Genomic DNA, 23,058 nt, shown 5'->3' with positions numbered 1-23,058 from the left:
GTTTCTCTGTGTAGCCCTGGCTGTCCTGGAACTCACTCTGTAGACCAGGCTGGCCTCGAACTCAGAAATCTGCCTGTTCCTGCCTCCCAAGTGCTGGGATTAAAGGCGTGCACCACCACTGCCTGGCTCCATTTTATTCCTAAGAATCATGTAGGGAATATCCAAGTTTCTTGCCTGCTGAAGATAGAAGAAATTGTAATAGGTAGAAATAAGTACCATATTCTTCCAGATAGTGAGATATTCGTTCTGGGGGTTTCAAATTCAGAGAACTTAAGATACGTGTGCTTTTAGAATACGGGCTTATATGTGCATAGAGGTGGATGATAAATTTGATACTAAGTTTTATAAAAGTTGTGACAGTTGCTTTGCCAGGTGATTTATACTGTTGTTCAGAGTGGGCTTTATAATGTAAATTGGGGCAGATGTTTTGGCACTTGACAAGCTGATGTGGTCTGTACTGGTCACTGGTGATAAAATTGGATACACCAGTAGAGTGTGAGCCCTTTATGCCTCTGGCACATGGCGAATGAGGTACCTATGGAAAGCCACCCCCATGGAAATGCATAAGGCTTAATGAATCCAAAGGGAAAAGTTACTAGGGATTATAAAGCCTTATAGACATTTCTATTGAGTTGTTACAAATTGCTAAGACATTTTAGGTTTGGGGGTAAACATTTTTGATGGGTTCTTGCCAATGATCAAATGCTTAGAATGTAAGCTTCTCATTGCTACAGCTTGAGTCTGAGTTACAACTGAAGAAACCTACTTTGTCCATATAGATTGTTTTAAAAGCATGGTAGCGAGTCATTTTAGGAAATTGTGTTGTTATGAGGGTCTTTAGTTTGATTGCCTAAGAAAAAAGTTCAGTGGCTCTTCTTGGTTACAAAGCTTGTCCCCTATGTCACAGCATCTTTGGAATCTGAGGTTTGTAGAATAGTCATACCCAAACCTACCCTTTGCTTTCCACTGCTGAAACTTACCTACAAGTGTGATCCCTCTCAAAAGGCTGCAGGTTAAAAGCTGGAGGTGGAGCTCAGAGGAAGAGTGTTTGCTACACACGTGTGAGGCTTGACCCCAGTACAGCAAGATTTAAAAACAACAGAACAAAACCAAGTCATTGTGGTGACACACAGTTAGCTGTTGATAGCTGTTCAGACGCAAAAGGGAATGGTGGATATGTCGTTGTATAGTTTTTCTCTTCCGGATAAGATCTTCAGGGAGAGCCCATTAAAGCAGTATTCTGTTGTCGTGAGGAATGGCTGTCAAAGCAAGTGACTTGTCTGTCCTTACACTTTTCTTTTAAAACATGTTCAGGAGCAGAATTGAGCAGGACTGAAGCCATTGGTGCCGGTTGTGAGCTGTCACCTGGTTTATAGTGGTATCTCTTTTGTGCCCTGCAGGTTCGAGTGACGGTGTTTCCCTCAAAGACTGTAGCTCAGTATTCAGGAATAGCTTGGTGGATCATCCTCCTGGCTGTTCTTGCTGGGATTTTGATGCTGGCTCTATTAGTGTTTTTACTGTGGAAGGTAAGTCATGTCTGTCACTTGAGTTTGTAAACTTCATGTTTTTATAGATGAGGATTCACACTGACAAGTTTATAGTTTTTTTTTATTGTTTTTCTTTTTTCCAACATTAAAAAAAACTTATTTATTTATTTAATGTATGTAAGTACACGGCTGTCTTCAGACACACCAGAAGAGGCCATCAGAACCCATTACAGATGATTGTGAATCACCATGTGGTTGCTGGGAATTGAACTCAGAACCTCTGGAAGAACAGTCAGTGCTTTTAACTGCTGAACCATCTCTCCAGCCCCCTTTTCCAACATTTTATCATAAAATTATGGCAAATCTGGGAGACTTTTTACAAGGAATGCTCACATAACTACTTAATAATTTATATTTAAAGATTACTTATGTGTAAGGAGTTTCTTAAAGTAAGTTTAATGTCTCATATAATTCAGTTTGTTTGGTAAATGACAGTTTGAATTTTACTACTTTATTTAGCATTCTCTGTACCTAAGATCAAACCATAAATCATAAGCCGAATTGACAGATAACAGTTTGATCTGAATATAAATTCCTGCTAATTTCCCCTTCTGTAAAGAAAACTTCATGACATCTACTGGGAATCATCACCCTTACATCTAGATTAGCAGGAAGAAAACATGGCAGAATGAATATTCCATCTCACGGTTCTCAGCCTGTAACAAGCGTGGCGAACATTCAGGCTCAGTGTGATGTTCCTCATAAGACTCTGATCTTCTGACTGCACAGTGTGTGATAATCTCACCTTGCTTTCTACCCATAAAGAGTCATATGCCATCAAAACACTATATAGGAGATAGTTATGAGCGTTTGTCAGTAGATTACAACCTCTCTAGGTCTCATGTGAGTCCCAGGGAGTAATGGAGGACCACCATCCTTATGGGTGAGTCCAGATTACAAATCTCTGGAAACTGAGATCTTGATGACTGACTTGGTAGAATCCGATATGATGTGAGGGGACGATCTGTATAGTCTCAGGCTTTGGATTCATGAGTTGCACTGCAGGAATACTCCTGTTCTTATTACAATGCTATTATGTGCAGAGTGCTTCCCAGCGTGTCTATTCCAGAAGGTTTGGGGGGAGGGTGTAAGAACGTGCTAGGATCAAACTACCCTTTTCCTTCCATCATGTCTTAGAGTATGGCCGGCAAAGAGTACTCCTGATTTTCCAGGTTTGAATGAGTCTCCCCCCACACCATTCTTCCAAACAACCTCCTTTTGCCAGGCTGAGAGACTCTGAGACTTGGTATCTGTCTATACCAGTAGCTTTCCTGATACACAGATTTTTTTAATGTGTTATTCAGCTATATGTCAAGCAGTAGGTTTATCTGGCAAATACAGCCAATGAATATTAGGGCTCTTGGTACAATTATTTGATGTTAAAAATTAATTTGGGGTTTTGATACTTGAGGATGTTCTTGTATTCTCTGGAAAAGGCCACAAGGCCAGTCTTTTCCCAGAGCAGATCTTATTGGCAGTCTTGAATCCTTGGGTAGTCATGACAGTAGATGCAGAGTTGAGATACCTGCGCTATATATAATTTTGAGCAAATCATTTTCATCCCTCTGATCTCAGCTGTTTAATAATTGGATCAGACTAAATGATCTCATTGGGTTCTTTGATGTTCTAATTTTCAGACCCCGAAGTAGATTCTAAAATGATCAGATACCTTCCCTCAACCTCTACATGGAAGTCAGTCTTACTACTTCATATTCTTCTTTATAAAAAAAAATATTATTCCTATTAAAACAAGGAATTTAGGGATCAAAAAGGATTCTAGGGTTCAGGGATGTGGCTTATCAGTAAAGCAGCTTTATACTGTGTGTTAGGCTCTGGATTTGGTCCCTGGCATTATGGAGGAAAGGAAAGGAAGGAGGGATGATGAGTGGGGTATACAGTTCAGCAGTCTTTTTTTTTTTAAAGATACATATGTTTTATTTTATGTATATGATTACACTGTTGCTGTCTTTAGACACACTAGAGCAGGGCATCAGATCTCACTATAGATGGTTGTGATCCACCATGTGGTTGCTGGGAATTGAACTGAGCAGTCACAAGTCTGGAAGAGCACTCAGTGCTCTTAACGACTGATCCATCCATCTCTCTAGCCCCAGTTCTCAATCTTTAAGCTGAGCTTGTCCATCTACATCAGTGTCAAAGGCTACTGGAGAGCTCCACTTTAACCAGAGGAACCCTGGCTTTATCTGTTTCATAAATGCTGTCTTTTGCTCAGGAGTCCTTTTATAGAAGTAAAGGACAAAAGTCCTCAGGGATCTTAGGACTATTCATCTTGCTGGGTACTGGTCCCTTTAATCCATGCACTCGGGAGACAGGCAGTTGGATCTCTGAGTTAAAGGCTAGCTGGTCTACAGAGTGAGTTCCAGGATACCCAGGGTTACACAGAGAAATCCTGTCAAAAACAAACAAAAAAGACTATTAATTTTGGTTAACTTTTCTTCCTGCCCTATTTGCCATTTCTTGTGACTGCAGCTTGGCTGTGTTCGCTGTGTATTGCCCTGATAGCACAGCCACAAGTACACATGAGACAGGCTAAGTCAGTACATCCCAGTACAGCGATCCATAATATGGAAATGTCCTGGAGTGGCATCATCCCACAATTACCAGGAGTCACCTTTGGCTGGTACAGTGGAAGAGTTGCATTTTCAATTTAAATTTGAATTAAACTTGAGTAACCATGTACAGTCAGTGGCTCCCACCTTGCAATTGGCATTGACATATAGATACTTTTTTTCTTTATGAGTTGCTAGACTAGGAGGCACAATTTTGCCAGGAGATTTATTTGACTGTATTAGTTAGGGTTTAACTGCTGTGAAGAGACACCATGACCAAGGCAACTCTCATAAAAACAACTTCAGTCCAGTTCAGTCCAGTATCATCAAGGCAGGAACATAGCAGCATCCAGGCAGGCGGCATGGTGCAAAAGGAGCTGAGAGTTATACATCTTGTTCTGAAGGCCACTAGGAGAAGACTGGCTTCCAGGAAACTAGGAAGAAGGTCTTAAAGCCCACATCCATAATGACACACCCACTCCAACAAGGCCACCTCCTAATAGTACCACTCCCTGGGACAAGTATATTCAAACCACTACACTGACCAAGTTTTATTTCAAAAGATAGTTCCCGCAGCCTATGAGCCTGATAAAAGTCAATAGAAAAAGTTTTCCATGGTTGCCTGAAGAAAATAAGAGCAGAGAGTGAAATTACACTTTTATACTCATTTAGGGTGACCTAAACTGAGGAACATGTGTTCCTCCTGTCTAAGGGTTGCATGGTGGTTCTGAATCCAGGGAAAATGACAGCAATTACTCCTTCATTGGAATTTATTCTATGATTCACACTACCAGTTGGTTCAGAGGTACCCAGCGGAGAGCATTGTTCCATAAAATTTACTGCAGAAGCAGATAAACAGACTATATTCATGTTTTATTTTGCCTTGTACTGTATTTTACAGACTTTATTTTCCATCATTTGTCTCAGTAGACCACAGAAGTGACTGGTTTTGACTTTTTAGAGTCCATTCTGCAAGAAAAAAAAATCACCTGAAGTTCCAGTCAAATGTGCATGTATTTTCATTTTAGAATGACCCTAAGATTTCTGCTACAAATAGAAAGGTCATTTAGTTGTGTGTCATCTTTATGTAGCAACACCGAGTGACAGACTCTGTTAAATGCTGGCACAGGGTAATGGCACAGTGACCATTCACTTAGGTTAAAGTCTGAGGTGTTCTGTTCTTTAGCTTTCAAACACGAAACTGTAAATTGACTAAATACCTTGCTTCCTTGTAGTGTGGTTTCTTCAAGAGAAATCAGAAAGATCATTACGATGCCACCTATCACAAGGCTGAGATCCATACTCAGCCGTCTGATAAAGAGAGGCTTACTTCCGATGCATAGTATTGATCTACTTCCGTAATTGGTAATTGATCAATGTTTTTCATCGCTAGCTGTGGGACCTGCTATGGTTGTGGTGGCTAACTTAAGAGCGACAGCTTGCTGTGTCTGTCCCATTAACAGTTGTTTCCAAGTGGCTTGCCTTGCTTGGATTTATTTATTTTTATTATTTCACTTGAAAGTTCAGTTGTTGTTGTTGTTTGTTGTTGTTGTTGCATAAAGAATCTTCTGTTGCAGGTGAGTTATTTTGTGCACTTGTTAAACACCACCACAGCAATGAAGGCAACCACACTGGTTTGTCTGATTAGGTTTTAAGAGCTCCGTAGCTGCCCTGTTTGCCATGTGTTCTTACATCGTGTCCCACTCGGAATTTCAAAAGTGCATAAGAAATCGGCCCAGATTTCTTCTTCGTTTTGGAATTTCCCAGGGACAGGAGCTTTGTCGACTGCCTGCTTTGCCTGTTGCATGTGGGAGAGCTTGTGTATCTCCTGGGAAAAGGCTCTCTTCTCCTTGTCTTCATTGTGTTGTCCTTGCTCTAGAGCGATGGCTAGCCAGGCTTGGGGTGCTTTTTACTGATGCTTGGACGTGGTCCCGTGCTAGCGAAGCATGCGTCTTCCTTTTCTCTTGTGTCTCTTCTGGGCCAAAGCCATTGCAACAAAGAATCATTGTCAGCACATGGAAGTCAGTACTTCAGGACATGGTCCTTTGCCCAAGTAACCATCAGCATGCAAAAAAAATTCTAGCATCAAAGTGTTGGAGTGGTTTCTACTTCAACATGTTGTAATGGATTTGACCGGGTTTCACGTGCATAGCCCTTTTCTTCCACCTTGGCTCTCAGCTGATTTTTAAATTCGTATTTTTCTCCTGTGATTTGTAAACCCACGAAGTCGGGAATTATTGGCAATTCCCTTTTCTTTTCTGTGGGCAAGAGGGATTACAGTTATTGCTACAGTTCTTTCTGTGGCATTGACCCAGTGATCCCAACATGGCCATTTTGATTTTACGTTTCTTTTTTCTTTTTTTTTTAAGATAGATTTATTTATTTATTTATTTATTTATTTATTTATTTATTTATTTATTTATTGTATATAAGTAGCTGTCTTCAGGTGCACCAGAAGAGGGCATCAGATCCCATTACAGATGGTTGTGAGCCACCATGTGGTTGCTGGGAATTGAACTCAGGACCTCTGGAAGAGCAGCCAGTGCTCTTAACCAGTGAGCCATTTCTCCAGCCCTCCTGATTTTACCTTTCAAACTTCATTTCCTTCTGTTTTTTTAAATGAGGCAGACAGTAGTCATGTTTTATAATAAGTATATTTGGGTTTTTTTTCTGCTCAGAATTACAAATGAGACCATAGAGAAATGGCCTAAACAAAACTCCAGGCCCATTTGAGATTGTGATTTTTGTCTTGCCTCGTGGCAATTTTATAACACAACATTCTTCAATATAATTATTCTATTCCTGTTGCTGTCACAAAATCAAGACACTAACTGATCATTCTGCACAGAACTCTCCTGAACTGCATTTTTTAAATTTGAAAAGACTCCTTTAAAAAGAAAACCATGTAAATTCTTCTTTATAATTTTCTAAAATCTGGTTCAAAAATATTAGGCATATTTTTAAAATGTACTTTGGTTTAGATTGATTTTTTTTAAGTAAATAAGCTTTAATAATTTGGCTTCTCTACTTTTCCCTCCCCTCCATAAGCCCCCTCCCCCTTTCTTTCCTTCCTGTTTTTAAATGAAGAGGAGAAATTGGGGAGTGCTCCAAAATTCAGTGTGGTGATGCTGCCCTGTGAGGTTCATGACTGACTGATGTTCTTATGCAACACAATTACTTTGTAACTCATTAACAAAACAGCTTAATTGGAAGCACCCCAGTGAGTCCCGGTGACTATAGTGATGTAAAGCCCAGGAAGGAGAGAATCATCTTAAAGGAACCCATTAGAACATGGCATACCAAATAGCATTTGTAAAATTACTTGTTATCTGATTTACAACTTATTAATGGGTGAGAAATAGTAATTTTTTTTATACCCTTAGAGAAATGCCCTTAAGGTGGTCATGGTATGCACATGCCTATTATCCAGCACTAGGGAGCTTCAGACTGGATGATGTTGAGTTTGAGGCTAGCCATGGCTACACAGCAAGCTCCAGTTTCTTACACACAAATACAAGGTGTTTTATAATGATCTAGTGATGCGAAAATTAGATTTTTTACTTACATGGTGGGTTTTACAAAATACTTAAATTGCTAGTCAGGAAATAGCTGAAGCTGTAAAATGTAAAGAAGGTGGACATTGACTCTTCTGCCTGGTTCACAGCCGTTCTCCCTGCTTATCCCACTGCCTAGTTTTTCTTAAATCAGTGTTTTGTCCGAGCACTCCAGAGGTAGATCTAGACACACCGAGTGCTTACATGTTCTGGTGTAGTGCACCTGGTCTTCAGATTAACTAACGTCCATCTTGTTTTTCTGCCCCCTCCCTTTCCAGTGTGGATTCTTTAAGCGCTCTAGGTACGATGACAGCGTTCCCCGATACCATGCGGTGCGGATCCGGAAAGAAGAGCGAGAGATCAAAGGCGAGAAATACACTGATAACCTTGAAAAAAAACAGTGGGTCACAAAGTGGAATGAAAATGAAAGTTACTCATAGAGGGCTTAGGGAAGAAAGCCTCACACTGCCCAAAGCCCCCCCATCCCCAGCTCAGAGATTCAGGTGGCTTCAAAGCCTGCTCAGGCCCACATATACGATTTCACACTGACGACACCCAGCACGGACCTACAGTTTCAACTGTGGATATTGTTACACCCAAGGCTCCTGTTTTGCACAGCCAAATTTAAGACTAGTAGAGTGGATTTTCCTTTAACTGCCTTAATTTAACCTTCCGGATTGCCTTTGTTTTTGATGTGGCTGAGGTCCACACGCTGGGACATCTGCACTCCTAGGGCATTCTCTCCCATGATCACCTGTGCTAAGAGTGACTATCCCAGCCTGCTCCTACAAACGTTCCTTCTCATAAAGTTGGAGAACCAGCAAGGTAATTGTCCCTTGGCTCAAGACTCTGACAATGGATAGCTGTGCCTCTGTTGAAAGTTGTCTTAAATCAAATGTGCAATAGAAGGTGAGATTACCCTTTGGCCTCTCCTAGAAGTGCAGACCCTTGCTGATGCCAAATGCACACAGGTTCCCTTCTGCCTTGTCACTAAAGCACAGGTTCGACAGACTTGAATGCTAGTTACATTTGTTTGTATATGATATTTATTTTTACTTCAAGCCATCTTGCTGTTGACTAATAGGCCAAAGATGCTTCAGGTTGTTTTAAGCAATGAGAATGAACCTAGGAGGTCATTTTTGTTGTTGTTGTTGTTCTGACCTTAATTATTTACTGCAAAAAGAAAAGTTCTTTATAAACATGCAAGGGTCGTTTTAATAACTTAAACTCACCTATACATGATACCATCTCCTTTCTGGCAGGCCCTCCCCCAACCCAGAAGGTTTGACAAAGGGGGTTAACTGTAGGACGTTTCGTCCTTCCCCGGCATTGGGTGTGCAGTTTTGAGCCCTGTGTGGAACTTCTGAACTTCGTGCTGTAACTTTCAGAACTCTTAGAAGTGAGTGTGCTCACTGAACTCTAGGGACTGTGTGCTCAACGCTGCCAACACTGTGTATTCAGGACCTGAAGTGAGTACCATGTGGATCCAGACCAATCCAGTGTGAGACTACTGAAGAGCAAAACGGCCACACCAGACAGATGGAGTGCCCCAGCACTTAGCTCCTTAACTATCATCGGAATCATTCAGCCAGCGAGTCCATATCTGCTTTTTTTCCTAATTGTTCACCGAATCCAAATTCCTCCCAGTGACTTGTGACTACTTTCAGCTCATTGCTAAAGTGCTTGCCTAGAATGCCTGGGCCTGCCTTGGTTGGTTGGTTATAAAAATGGTAGCAGGGGAAAAACAATTATTTTTACATATATATATATATTCAACAGATTGAATATATTATCAAAGCTTTTTTTTAATTGTTCTTTAATTTATATGGAGAGCAAACAGGTGCTAATTTGTTTGGATACTGTATAAGCAGTTTTCTATCTTATTTAAGACTGGGTCTCAAGTAACCCAGGCTGGCCTTGAACTCCTTAGGTAGCTTGGGATAGTGTTGAACTTCTGATCCCCCTGCCTCCCCGCCCCATGGCTGTGATTGCGGATGTGTGCATGGGACTGACCCCAGGCTTTGTCCATGCTAGGCCAGCACTCTGCAACTGAGCTAGATCCCAGCCATTTCTCCATCTTTTAAAAGAACAAAACTTTGTTAGATGTGCCATCGTTGCGTTGAATTTTAATTCTTTTTTTTTCTTTCATAAATCATTACAACCTTAAGATATTAAAGACTTTTATTCTGGTTCTACTTCTGCCTTTTCACTCAAAAAATGGTTTTACAAATGATGCCTTGTTTACAGAAAGTTCTCTACCACAGGTCCTAATAGTGCATAAAGTCTCAGTTTCTTGCTTGGGTATCTTAGAGCCTAGCACACTGGCTTTAAAGGACACAGCCAAGAAGCTGATATCTTGACAGTGTTTGTAGACCTTTGTTATAAAAATGAATGTCCTGGAAAGGGTTGGGAGGGAGTTCAACAGCAAAGAAACAAGAATGTCATGTTGTTTAAATTTATAGTTGTCTAAAATGTCATCTCAAGTCAAGTCACTGGTCTGTTTGCATTTGATAGGTTTTTATACTAACTAGCATTGTAAAGTTATTTCATAATTAGAAAATACCTGTGGATATTTGTATAAAAGTGTGAAATAAATTTTTTACGAAAGTGTTCATTGCTTGTTAACACAGCATTGTGTATGTGAAAGCAGACTCTTAAGATTATAAATGATGCCCTGAGACGCCTTTCTTTGTATTTCATCAAGCCAAAGTAAAGCTTTCCACATTTGTTTAGTGTCCCATATAATTTCAGAACAGCTAAAGGTACCTACAGTCATACAATATGAATGTGACTGAAGATTTTTAATCTTATTTATTTTAGTGTGTACACTTGTATGTGTGCACATGTGCCACAGGGCACATGCTGAGGTCGGAGAACAGCTTTTGGGAGTTGGTTCTCTCTGTCCATCATGTGCTACCCATACATCAAGCTTGGATCCTCAGTCTTGGCAGCAGGTACCTGCTGAGCCATCTTACTGGGGTTTGGAGTTGTTTGAAGATGTTGTTGTTGTTTTAAATCCTCCTTTGGGGGCTGGAGAGATGGCTCAGCAGTTAAGAGCACTGACTGTTCTTCCAGAAGTCCTGAATTCAATTCCCAGGACCACATGGTGGCTCACAACCATCTGTAATGGGATCTGATCCTCTCTTGTAGTGTGTCTGAAAACATCAACAGTGTACTCATGTATATAAAAAAAATAAATCTTAAAAAAAAAAAAGAAAAGCCTTCTAGAAACAAACAAAAGATCCAGGCACATAGACATCTAGTGCTGAGAAATCATCTGGTGAGCTGAACAAAACCATTAAATCTTCCTTTGAATCTATTATTTGAATCTATTATTTACCTGTCTTTTTTTTTTTAACAAGTCATAGAAATATAGTCTTACAGGTGGTTTATTCATGATACCTGTAAACTGTGAGCTGTCTCTTTTCATTTTGATGTTCTGCTTCAAAGACTCAAACTTGGTATAAGGTTTTTGTTTGTATTTTTTGTTTTTTGCAATGATCCTATGGCTTAAAAATGAAGATTCATATAGCCAAGTTGCTTCTCCACGGAAATTGTAAACAGTCCAGCTATGATGGGACATTTAGTGAATACCTGATTTGACAGAATCCACCAGTCAGAAAATACTTTCAGCAGGGCATTTTGTTTAGATTTAAGCAGTTTTCTACAACTTCTCTAGCTGGATTATCACAATCAATACAAGAAAATAAAGTACATAGATAGTGTCTAGACAAGCACACCCTGACATGAACACGTTTCCAATCTGACATATATTGTTTGCCTGCTACATTGGGTAACTTTTCCATTACAGTTGTTGTATATTGAGTCTTGCCCTTCTTGGTTCTTTGAAAACAAACAGGTACTGCTACCCAATGAAATATGTAATTGGTACCTGGAATGACTTAGGTCAGTGCCTTTTCATAGCTTCAAGTCACATATCCAGTCTGGATATTCCATACTTACCTACCACAGCAACAGGCAACGATCACAGCCATTGAGTCCACCCTTAGCTGTGGTTTCGCTCGAACTGTGATACAGGTGACATGGAACAGAGGTCCTGCTGTCAGAAGTCACATAGGAATGCTCATGAACAATGATGGTATGGCAGGTTCTCTGCCACAGAGGGACTCATAAAGGAAATGTTGCAAGCAGGAATGCTTTATTATTGCAGATTGCTTGCCTTACATGTCAAGAGTCACAGACAGCCATGGTTTATGCTTTGCCCTCGCGGCTAAGTATTAATATTCCAGGATGTGGGAAGATTGTAGGTGGGAGGTGCTTTCAACTCTCTCCAGACCAGGAAAGCAGGACTAGGATGGGGCTTGTAAAGGAAATGTCTTAATGAGACACCCACGGAAGTGGGAGGAGAGAGTAAGGAATTGAGAGAGAGTTAGGTTTTAAAGGCAGAGTAAAACGCTGGAGGTGGTGAGGTCCTGGCTAATGTGTTCTCAGGACTAGGATGACAAATCACTCATGTAGCCTAAAAAATTATTCAAAGACAGTTCCTGAAGACCAAAGGGTCAGGGAGCCACTGGGAGGAAGAAACAGTGTTCAGAGAGTTGAGACTAGACTTCCGATGTCAGACGTGGCTTTCAAAAGCTAGTAGGAGGCTGTCCTTCCCTCTGGTCCCAATTATGGTCAAGGACAAAAAGCTAGCTTTTTTTTTTTTTTAAAAAAACCATAAAAACTAGTTTCTGCTAACCCCTCGCCAGGGGGTGGGGTGTGGAGCTGGCTGCGCTAGTGGTCTGAATGTAGGAGTTCCCCTTTGCTAATTTAATTCTCTCTGTTTATTATGTGTCTATATATATGAGGGGACATATATATGCCATAGCACCAGTGTGAAGGAGTTGCAGAAGTTGGTTCTACCACGTGGGACCCAGAAACTGAACTCACATCATCAGGCTTGGGGCCAAGCACCTTTACTCCTGTGCCACCTGACTCCACCCCCCCTTTAATTTTATTGTTTTATGTGTGTGTTTGTCTGTGGAATTACAGTTGGTATGAGCCACATGCTAGGAGAGCTGGGAACAAATCCCACACTTCCTCTACAGGTTGCTGGCCCTTTAAAAACAATTGTTTATTTGTAGGGAGCACCCTTGCTTAGGATCTGAGGCCAACTCTGTAGAGATGTTAACAACAGACCTCATCTAGAGGGAAATTCATAAGGGGATGCAAGACTAAGTACTCGGAACATAAGCTCTTAAACAAAGCAAAACGAAAACCCCAGATGGAGAAAGCAGGTCCCAGCCTAGCTCCTCTGCAGGCCAGGCGCTCAAAGGGCAGAGCTAAGCATGTAATGAGTGGTGATTACTCAGGAGGGAAGGAGTCAAGTGTAATTTTGTAGCTGTGAACAATGCTTAAGTGCCTCTTCCTTCTGCCTTGGCCGACTGCCTCTGCCAGGGCAAGGGAGCAGACCAAGAAGAGGTCAGATACAATTTCTTTTTATCCATCTAGAACATCTGCCCCAAGTCCTCAACTATAGGGTCAGAATGTACTGCTTTTGTCATCTCAGATCCTGGCAGGGTTCAATTCACCAATAATTAGTAGATTTAGGTGGGTGGGACGTGTATGTGTGTATCTATGTACACACATACACACACACACACACATACACACACACACACGTGGATATTGGGTTCTGAGAAAATAACATTCTGGCTCTGGCCTCTTTTTTTTAAGATTTATTTATTTTATTTATATGAGTACACTTTAGCTGTCTTCAGATACACAAGAAGAGGGCATCAGATCCCATTATAGATGGTTGTGAGCCACCATGTGGTTGCTGGGAATTAAACTCAGGAAGAGTAGCCAGTGCTCTTAACCACTGAGCCATCTCTTCCAACCCCTGGCTCTGGGCTTTCTAAAGGACCTTTTAAAATTCTCATTTATTACCTGCTCCCACACCTACCTTTTTGATGATCAAACCATGTAGCCTAGCCTGGTCTTAACTCTTAAAGATTTTTTTCTGACACTTTCTTGGAAATATAAACTGGGACAGATGGTATTAGCAGGATATGGTGACACTCCTTTAATCCCAGCACTCAGAAGAGGCACATGGGTCTACTGAGTCCCAGGCTAGACTCAGCTACATAGAAAGTTCCAAAGAAGCCAGGGCTACGTAGGAAGATCTTGTCTCAAAACAACAATAAAAAGATAGCATTAATAATTAGAACTGTTTTGTTTGGTTTTTGAGACAGGGTGTCACAGAGCCAGATTAGATTCACTAGTTAGCTGAGAATGGCATGAACTGATGACCATCCTGTCTCTACCTTCCCAAATTACCTTTATACTTAGCAGAATTAAAACCCCGAATGAAGATACTGACAGTTGAACTGTGAGCCTTTCTGGAGGAGTCTTAAACTTGCCCTGAGAGTAATCCCATTCTAAGTGCAGCCAAAGTGAAGACTGCCTTAAAGATCAACAAGCAGCCATGTATTCAGAGTCTTCTGCCCATGGAATCAAAGTGCCTCTTGTCCGTGGTAACTTCTGTGCCTGGCTGAGCAGCTAGAAATGTCATCCTCCATGCAGACAAGTGGGTGTCTAAGAACACAGACCTGGACAGAGTCAGCGTCACCTCTTAGAATGTGACCCTGCAGGTTAGTGTGTAGTCATAGCTCTGGGCTCTTGTTCCTCCATCTATAAATTAGAGAAATCCTTTCAGCAGTACTTACAGGGAGGAAGTGCTACCATGTAGAAGTAGTTATTAATGTTATGTAATTTTTACTTACACTTTTTATCGTACAGAATTAAAATGTTTTAAGTAGGAAGAGAGCCAAGAGAATGTAGCTGTACGTCATTTTCCAGATGGGGAAACACTGCTAATTTTTACTACTAAAACCTTTTGTCTTCTCATTATCAACCCATGATTTACTGTTGAGTGTTGTAACTACAACTCAAAAACCCAAATGCCCTCTGCTAGTTAAAATCACACTTGAGCCAGTGTGGTAGCCAATGGCTTTAATCCCAGCTATCTGAGAGGCTGAGGCAAAAGGATCTCTTGAATCTGGGAATTCACAGCCATCTTGAGCAATATAAGGAAAACCCATCTCAAAAAAATGTAATTATGAGCCTCTTTTATGTACTTACCAATGGAAGTCGGTTTAAATATCAGTGTTGACCTTGTGGTTGAGACAATGGCTATAACATGGGTGTGGGCTAGCATCTGGGCTTGCATTAATGTCAGTGTGCCTAATTGAGCAGGCATGTTGGATCGCCAAGGCTGATTCTTCCTGCCTTTTTTTTTTTTTTTCTGAAATAGAAATGTACAAAACAATACTTTTTTTTTTGCATGCTTGTTGAGTTTTTTGGGTTTTGTTTGTTTGTGTGTTTGGTTGGTTTTTGAACTAGAGAGATGATCAGTGGCTAAGAACATTTGCTGCTCTAGTAGAAGATTCAGGTCTGGTTTCTAGAATCTACGTGATGCCTCACAACCATTTATACCCCTAGTTCCAGGAGATCTAACATGGACTCTGAGGGCATCAGACACTTGATGTGACACACGTACATACACACAGACAAAACACTCATACACATATAAATAACTAAGTCTTTTAAAGAGTTCTTTTATATTAAAAGTACTTTTTAAGGTTTAGATTTTAATGTGTCTTTGTGAGTGTATATCACATGTGTGCCCTCTGAGGCCAGAGGAGAGCATCCCCTAAAATAATGTACCCTCACCTAATGTAGGTGCTGGGTCCCCTGGATGAGCTGCAAGCATTCCTAACACTTAACCCCTAGTCAAGTACCTTTAAGTGTTGGTCTCTTAAATAGCACAGCCTAAGGACGTTCCTGCTGCAGCTAATTACAGAAATAAGCAGCTAGGAACTGTTACTGTTTGCAGAGCTCTAAGATGGTTCTGGATGCTTAGCCCTCGGCTCCTGATGCTGTTCCAGGGGTTATGACAACTTGAGGATATGGAGCCTGGCTCCACTCGGGACATGCCTTGGTGGTTACATCTGTCACTGCTTCTGTCTGCCACCATGAGCAGAAGCTGCTGCTGCATGGTCCCTCTGACTCAAGCTCAGCCACTACATCTTGCCTCTGCTGCCATGGTGGCCTTTGACTGTCAGAAACCTGTCAAGCATGGTCACAGCAATGAGCAAAGTAACTAATAAAGCTTAATGAAAACGATGAAATTAAAATTCTTGCAAAGGAAACATTGGATGAACAACAGTATTTACATAGGCCAAAGTTTAAGGGTTTTTGTGTATCTGTGGTTTTCTTTCTTGTTGCTGCTGTTTGATTTTGAGACACTGTCAGACTGTATCTCAGGCTGGTCATAAACTGATTGTATAAGCCAATTGAGTTTGTGATCGTTTGGCCTCAGACCCCTGAGAGCTGAGATTATAAGTACACACCACACTAGGTCCAACTTGAATTTGGATACTTATGTAAGATAAAATACTCCTGAGTGGGTTGGAATGGATGGACTCCTGTTTAAAAAGGTAGATTAGTAAGAAAAAAGCAAGCTTATTAGAATGTATATTCCATATGTGTATGTGAGAAATGAACTACAGTTTCACTTGTACACACACACCACGGTACTTGCAATACAGAAAATGAAAGTTGGACATAAAACTAGCATTCTCAGGGATGTGTAACAGCACCTTACAGAGAGCATAGGAAAAAGACTTTGAGTCTAGAGGTAGCAGTTGTGTACAGCAAATGAGTAGCAGAGAAAATCCAGTGTGTAAAGCTTGTGAACAGATCCCCGGGTACCACCTCCAAGTTGGCAAGACGGGAAAACTGGTTTTCAGTCCGCTTCTGTTTTGAAGACTCTGCATGCCGGTTAAGAGGCTAGAACATCTGGACTGTGGAGGGATGGGATGTGGTAGGTCCTGCGGCAGTTACAGTCTTTATTCACATGTATGTAGGTGCAAATGGAAGCCCAGCCTTTATGTCTGTGTCTTCCTTGATATTTTTCCCCCAGTTTTCTTTTTGTTGCTATTGTAAACACTGTCGCATCAGCAACTTCAGGAGGAAGGAAAAGACTTAGGGTTTACATGTCCTGATTATAGTCTATCACTGAGGGAAGCCAAGGCAAAATTCAAGCAGGGCAGGAATCTGGAGATCTGAAGCGGAGACCATGAGGAAATGCTGTTAACTGTCTTGTTCAGTCTATGATCTTATATAACCCAGGACCACCTGCCCAGGGTGCCTCTGTATATGACTTCACAGGCTGAGGAATACTGGCAAAACTTTGGAATATAATATTAAACTTACCCTCTAGCCTCTACCACCCTAGAGCTAAGAATGCTATCTATTGCAATCTGAGATTTTCCTACTCTGCTCTGGCCCTCTTGACTGAAGCTGTCATCAGTATACTCAGTAAATACATTGGTTTATTGCTGTTTTTTTGTCCTATAATTAGGAAATTTTATATAGCGTCTGTCACAGTGGACTACTTTACTCAGGGCAAGGTGAATCCATGTTATAGACCGTGAAAACTCACATTTGGCTCAGAATCAACAAACTCTTGCTCCCTTTGGATCCAAGTTGTGTTTTATGTTCATACCTTTGTTCTCCCTTGTAGCAGGCAAAGGAAACCATAGCTTTGTAATCTGTTCCTCCTTGTAGGCAAATACATGGAGAGCAGAGAGCCCTGCTGTATCTCTTTCTTCCATTCAACACTCCATCACTCCATCCTTTTATGGGGAAGCATATTCTAGACTTACACTCTTTTCAAAATTCAGAACTCAGCAGATTTTTTTTTTTGACCCTGTGGAGAAACATTTCAGTCCTACATGCTAGGTAATTCAGACCTCAGGAGATTTTATCTTGACTCTCTGAGACACAGGAAGAGAAAAGGCCATGCCTTCTGAGTTAAGGTCTAAAAGAGCAGGGGTGTTCACCAACTGAGGTTGGCAAGCAGTTGTTGTGTGTTGAAAAGAAACTGAGGTGTTTGGGAGGAATTGGAACACCCAGAATGTCAGGGATAGTATGCTTAGGAATTTGGTCAATATCTGAAAAAGAGATAGAAAGGAAAGTGAAAAGTTATGGGTTTTGAAAAGCAGGCAGACTTAACAGTGCCGTATGGCAGAAGCTCTGGAAGCAGCTGCCTCATGAGAGAGGTGTCTTCAAAGTATGAGTACAGGAGCTCCCTGACTTAGTCAGGGGTTCTAGTCCTGCACATACATCATGACCAAGAAGCAAGCTGGGGAGGAAAGGGTTTATTCAGCTTACACTTCCACATTGCTGTTCATCACCGAAGGAAATCAGGACTGGAACTCAAGTATGGTCAGGAAGCAGGAGCTGATGCAGAGGCCACGGAGGGATGTTACTTCCTGGCTTGCTTCCCTTGGCTTGCTCAGCTTGCTTTCTTATAGAACCCAGGACTACTAGCCCAGGGATGACACCACCCACAATGGGCCCTCCCACCCTTGATCACTAATTGAGAAAATGCCTTACAGCTGGATCTCATGGCGGCATTTCCTCAAGGGAGGCTCCTTTCTCTGTGATAAGTCCAGGTTGTGTCAAGTTGATACACAAAACCAGCTAGTACACGCCCTAAGGGAATGCTTATTTTTTCCTATCTCCTTAGCTGTCTCCAGGTGAATCAGCCTTCCTATGGGGCCTGACTGTTGACCAGGTGACTGAGGGGCACAACTGAATCAACTCTTAAAGGAGACAGTAGTATGTCTCTACTCAGGGCAAGAGGTAGAACGAAGATGTACATTTTACCAGGTAGCCTTCCCTTCATTAGCCTCAACAAAGCCCTGGTACTTCCTTTTTTTTTTTTTCATATAATATAAAGGGGCAATTGTAGAGCTTTCCTTTCTAGTTTACCAGGAAAACAGGAGGTGAGGTCCAGTCACAGTGGCCTCCAAGGCTACTTCTGTATCAAAGGCAACCTGAACTCATACTCTCAGGCCATGGGCAGTCATATTGGCTCAGAATAAACTTGTCTTATGTTTTTAGTTTGTTTAACTTGGATTTTTTTTTATTGTTTTGTTTTTTGAGATGGAATCTCACTGATGTGAATTAAATCCCCTGAAAAGAAGTGACACCCCCATTGAGCATTCCACAAACAATGACTGGTTTGAACTTCAGTGATGGGGAGAGAGTGGAAATTGCAGGTCCAGAGCCAAATATCTTGAAGTTTTGTTTTGTTTTGTTTCCCCTTTCTTTTTCAAGACAAGATTTTTCTGTTTAGCCCTGGCTGAGATTAAAGGCATGCACCACACCCTAGTCCCCTCACTCTCCAGCCTCCTACCCTTCTGCTTATTGGGCTATTTTTAGCCCTCCAAATAGCTACTTAATTTCCACCTCCGAGTGTAACATAATTCTGGTGACTAATTCCAATCTTTTTGGAACATAGGACAGGCCTCGAAACTTCTACCAACTCAAAATCTACAATGTCCTTAGCCAGCATCTGAGAGAGGCCTACAGCAGAACTTCCCTATCTTTGTTCTAACCCACCTTCCAGATGATTCCAGCAATACATTTTTAAAATTTCTTTTTATATTATGTGCATTGGTGGTTTTGACTGCATATATATCTGTGTGAGGGTGTCATATCACCTGGAACTGGAGTTACAGACAGTTGTGAGCTGCCACGGGTGGCTGGGAATTGAACCCAAGTCCTCTGGAAGAGCAGCCAGTGCTCTTAACTACTGAGCCATCTCTCCAGCCCCACCAATGCATTTTAAAAGAATGCTGATTTATGACCTGCTTTCTTCTTTGACTGTAAATATTTCATGAAATTGTTATCATGGCGGAATACAGAATTTGAGGTGACATAGATCTGTGTTCCCAGGTTATGATAATTCATATTTGGCTCCAGAATAAACCCCCTCTAATTTCATTTGAGGTGGGAGTTGCATGGTTTACATTGATATTAAGTGGTACTTCTCAATCTTCCTAATGCTGGGATCCTAAAATACAGTTCCTTATGTTGTGGTGACCCCCAACCATACAATTATTTTCATTGCTACTTTGTAACTGTAATTTTTTTCAACTTTTATGAATCATAATGTAAATCTCTGGGTTTTCTGATGGTCTTCACAGACCCCTGGGAAAGGGTCGTTTGGCCACCAAATGTAGCCCACATGATGAGAACAGTTGATTTGGAGCCTATGCCTGCTTCAAGCTAAGGTTATCCTCCTTGTCTCTCTCTCCCAAGGGCTAGGAATATAGTCACACACCCTTGGAGAAAAGGCTGCATTTTACATGGACTTTCTTACATTGACAGACCAAGAAGGCCCTTGAATTCCTACATCAATGTGCTAGCTAGTTTCATGTCATCTTGACCCAAGAGTCATTTTGGAAAAGGACACTTGTATTGAGAAAATGACGCCACTAGTCTAACCTGTGGACAAGCCTTCTCTTGATTGATGGTTGATGTTGGAGGGCCCAGCTCACTCTAGGCAGTACCGTCGGTGGACTGGTGGTCCTGGGTACTATAGGAAAGCAGGCTGAGCAATTCATGAAGAACAAACCAGTAGGCAGCACTCCTCTATGGCCTTTGTATTAGCTCCCCTCAAGTGATGGACTGTGATACAGATGTGTAAGCTGAAATAAGCCCTTGAAATTGCTCATGGTCAAGCTGTTTGATCACAGCAATAGAAATCCTAAGTCAATCAGCAAACCAAAACCCAACCCAGGATAAACAGCAAGACCCAGTAGGCCTAGTCAATAAAAAACTACCAATTAATCTTTAACTATGGTCTTCTCCCTGGAATGAACTAAATAAGGCAGCATTCCACTTTAATCAGTATCTTCTTCGTCTTGTTTCTGTCTGTCCCTTTGTAGAGCATGGAGCCACGTATATAATTGTTACCAGCTCAAGTCTAACCCTTGCATTTGTAATGTGCCCAGACTTACAAGGTATTCATTTTTATTTTTTAAATTGAATGTATTTATTTATTTACCTATTTATTTGTGTGCGTGCACGAGTACAGGTGGACATGCAACACACGTGACCCAGCCTCTGCGAGAAGGGCCAGAGGATAACTCTCAGGGTTCAGTTCTCTCCTTTCAGAGTGGATCCTGCTGATCCATCAGAGTTGGTGGCAAGCATCAGTACTCACTAAGTTGTTCTGCTTGCCCCCCAAATTATCTTTTACCAGTGCCAATCCTAGAGTATCTAAATTCAGAGTCCTCTGTATCTATGACCAGCTGTAGATTCTTATTATCTCTCTGTTGCACTTCCTCTTAGTCTCCTGTGCAGGTCCCTATTGGCTCTAATTCTTAGGGGGAAATTTATCTTTTTCCTCCAATATCTACAAAAGCATAAAAGATCTAGTCTGTAACAACTTTGTGTGTGTGTGTGTTTGTTTATTTGTTTAAGGGTTTTTTTTTTTTAATAACTACTCAAAGTGGGCATTGAAAATCTGACTGCTCATAGAAACCTTTAATCTCAGCAGAGGCAGGGGAATCTCAGTGAGTTGGAGGCCAGCAAGTTTTACAGAGCTAGCTCCAGGTCAGCCAAGGTTACATAGAGAGGTGTCTGAAACCAAAACCAAAACAAAAACAAAAACAAAAACAAAAGGACTGCACAGACTGAATCAGCCTACTTCCTGCTTTTTGTCTCCCTTTGTTCCCCTTTGCTTAGGGAAGAGGATTCTTCTCCAGGCTTTCTCCAGGCTTTCTGCAGGCTTGCTGTTTGTGAGCCTTACTGGGGGAGTGGGTGGGAATGGGGGTGGGGGAGAGCAATAGGAGGTGGGGGTTAGGAATCTCTCCTGCTTCAAAGTACTTTCTCCAAATAAAGAACACTGTTTCCAAAGCCAGGTGTTTAGCAGTCCTTGTTTTTAATCCCAACTGCTCCAGAGGCTGAAGTAGGTGAATCTCTGAGTTGGAGACCAGCCTGGTCTATATAGTTAATTCCAGGACAGTTGTATGACCTAGTAAGACTGTCTCAAAAACAAAACAAAATAAAACAAAAGCAACGTTTCCCCTAAAACAAATCCTGATCAATAGATGGACTCCAAACCATGCACTCTGAGTTTTCCTGTTAAGAAGGCGAGTTTGGTGGTAAAATGCTAGATATTCTATAAGGCAAAAGCTCCTAGAGACTTGATTGTCTTCCAGCTGTTTCATAACTCTGTAAACTGTAGAAAACCAGATACAGCAGATCACGCTGTTAGCGGAGGGATCACCAGCGCTGTTTCCCAGCCAAAGCCAATTGTACAGCCTCTGCGAGGTTTTTTTTTTTTTTCTTTTGTATTACCTGTTGTTTGGCTTTGTCTTAAGTCTTTGAATTGGCTCTACAGTTTGTTGTTGTCTTCTAGTGCTCTCCTTTAATTTGTGTGTAAATAAGAAATTTGACACATGGTAATTGACACATGATCTTAATTCTTATCCTTTTTCTTGAAAACGACCTTTCTAGTGCGTTAGGAAATGACAACATGCTCAGAAGGGAAATGGACTAGGATTTGGTGAAGGGACTATTTTTAGGGGTGTGTGTTCAGCCACTGGGGAACTGTGGCCACACAGAGAGGAACACAAAGCCGGCCAGCAGGAAGGAATAGATGACCTTTTTCCCCTTTTGTACTCTCAGCCCTAGGAAGCCAGAGGGCACTGGAGACAGGGTGATACTACCAAACTTGTTTTCCACTCCTTCTCCCAAGCTTTTCTGCTAAACCCGTCCTTCATGGATCATAAATTCTTGGTGAATTTAAGAGTCTGGCTCAAGTCTGCTAAATTAAGGGGAGAGGGATTATGAGTATGGACCAGGACATCCTGGCTCATGCCTTTAAGCTCAGCATTCAGAAGACAAAGGCAGGTGAATCTTTTGAGTTTGAAGCTAGCCGGAGATCATGCATAGTGAGATCCTGTCTCTAAATAAATAAATAAATAAATAAACAAACAGAATTTTTAAAAAGGATTATATAAAACATCCCACACAGATGAGTAACACAGCTCTTTTTAAATGTCCTCTTCAGCACCAGGACAGCTTCTTCAGTTAGAAGCAAAAATGTAAGATGAGAGAGGACAGGGAGAAGGAAGGAGAGAACATTTGACAGACTATGTATGATCTTACATGCTCATTCTCTGTACGTCTGGTGGAAGCTTAAAGAACATGCGTGGGAGAAGAGAAACAGTACTTCATAAAACAGGTGACGGGGCTGATGAGATGGTAAGATGGGTTAAAAACTGTCCAGGCTGTTGTGGGTTGGCCTAGTGCTGTGTAATACAAATGCTAAATTCTGAACCCCAAGATCTGGTTGCTCCCAGATGAGTTAATTCACGTGTACACAAGCCTTGGTTGTGTAAACCTTGCTCCCCAATTTAAAGCTATTGGTTAAGTAAAAGGGGCTATAACCAATTACTGGAAATAATAGAGAGGTAGGCAGTGTTTCAGTTACTGAGCTGGGAGTTGCAGGTAGAGAGAGAATGAGAGAAAGAAGGAAAAAGAAGACAGAGTGGAAGGTCTCCATTAGAACAGGAG

General features: G+C 41.4%; 1 protein-coding gene across 3 annotated transcripts in view; it reads left to right on the top strand.

The window, feature by feature from the left end:
• Positions 1 to 10,285, top strand: part of Itga6 (integrin subunit alpha 6) — a 75,082-nt gene extending 64,797 nt beyond the window's left edge. The window contains exons 24-26 of one of the 3 annotated variants that reach the window (XR_003710780.1): positions 1,401 to 1,526; positions 7,950 to 8,496; positions 8,934 to 10,285. Coding sequence is in view for 2 of the 3 variants with exons in the window: in XM_028762920.1 (XP_028618753.1) it covers positions 1,401 to 1,526; positions 7,950 to 8,111 (288 nt within the window). In the remaining variant the exon portion in view is untranslated. Of the gene's footprint in view, positions 1 to 1,400; positions 1,527 to 5,352; positions 5,483 to 7,949 lie in introns of all 3 variants that reach the window. The other 2 variants (XM_028762921.1, XM_028762920.1) reach the window with 2 other exon arrangements.
• The last annotated feature ends 12,773 nt before the right edge of the window (positions 10,286 to 23,058 follow it).

This window comes from Grammomys surdaster, unplaced genomic scaffold (genome assembly GCF_004785775.1).
Source record: "Grammomys surdaster isolate TR1022 unplaced genomic scaffold, NIH_TR_1.0 136, whole genome shotgun sequence".
Classification (NCBI taxonomy): domain Eukaryota; kingdom Metazoa; phylum Chordata; class Mammalia; order Rodentia; family Muridae; genus Grammomys; species Grammomys surdaster.
This window is presented reverse-complemented; position numbering and strand designations above follow the sequence as displayed.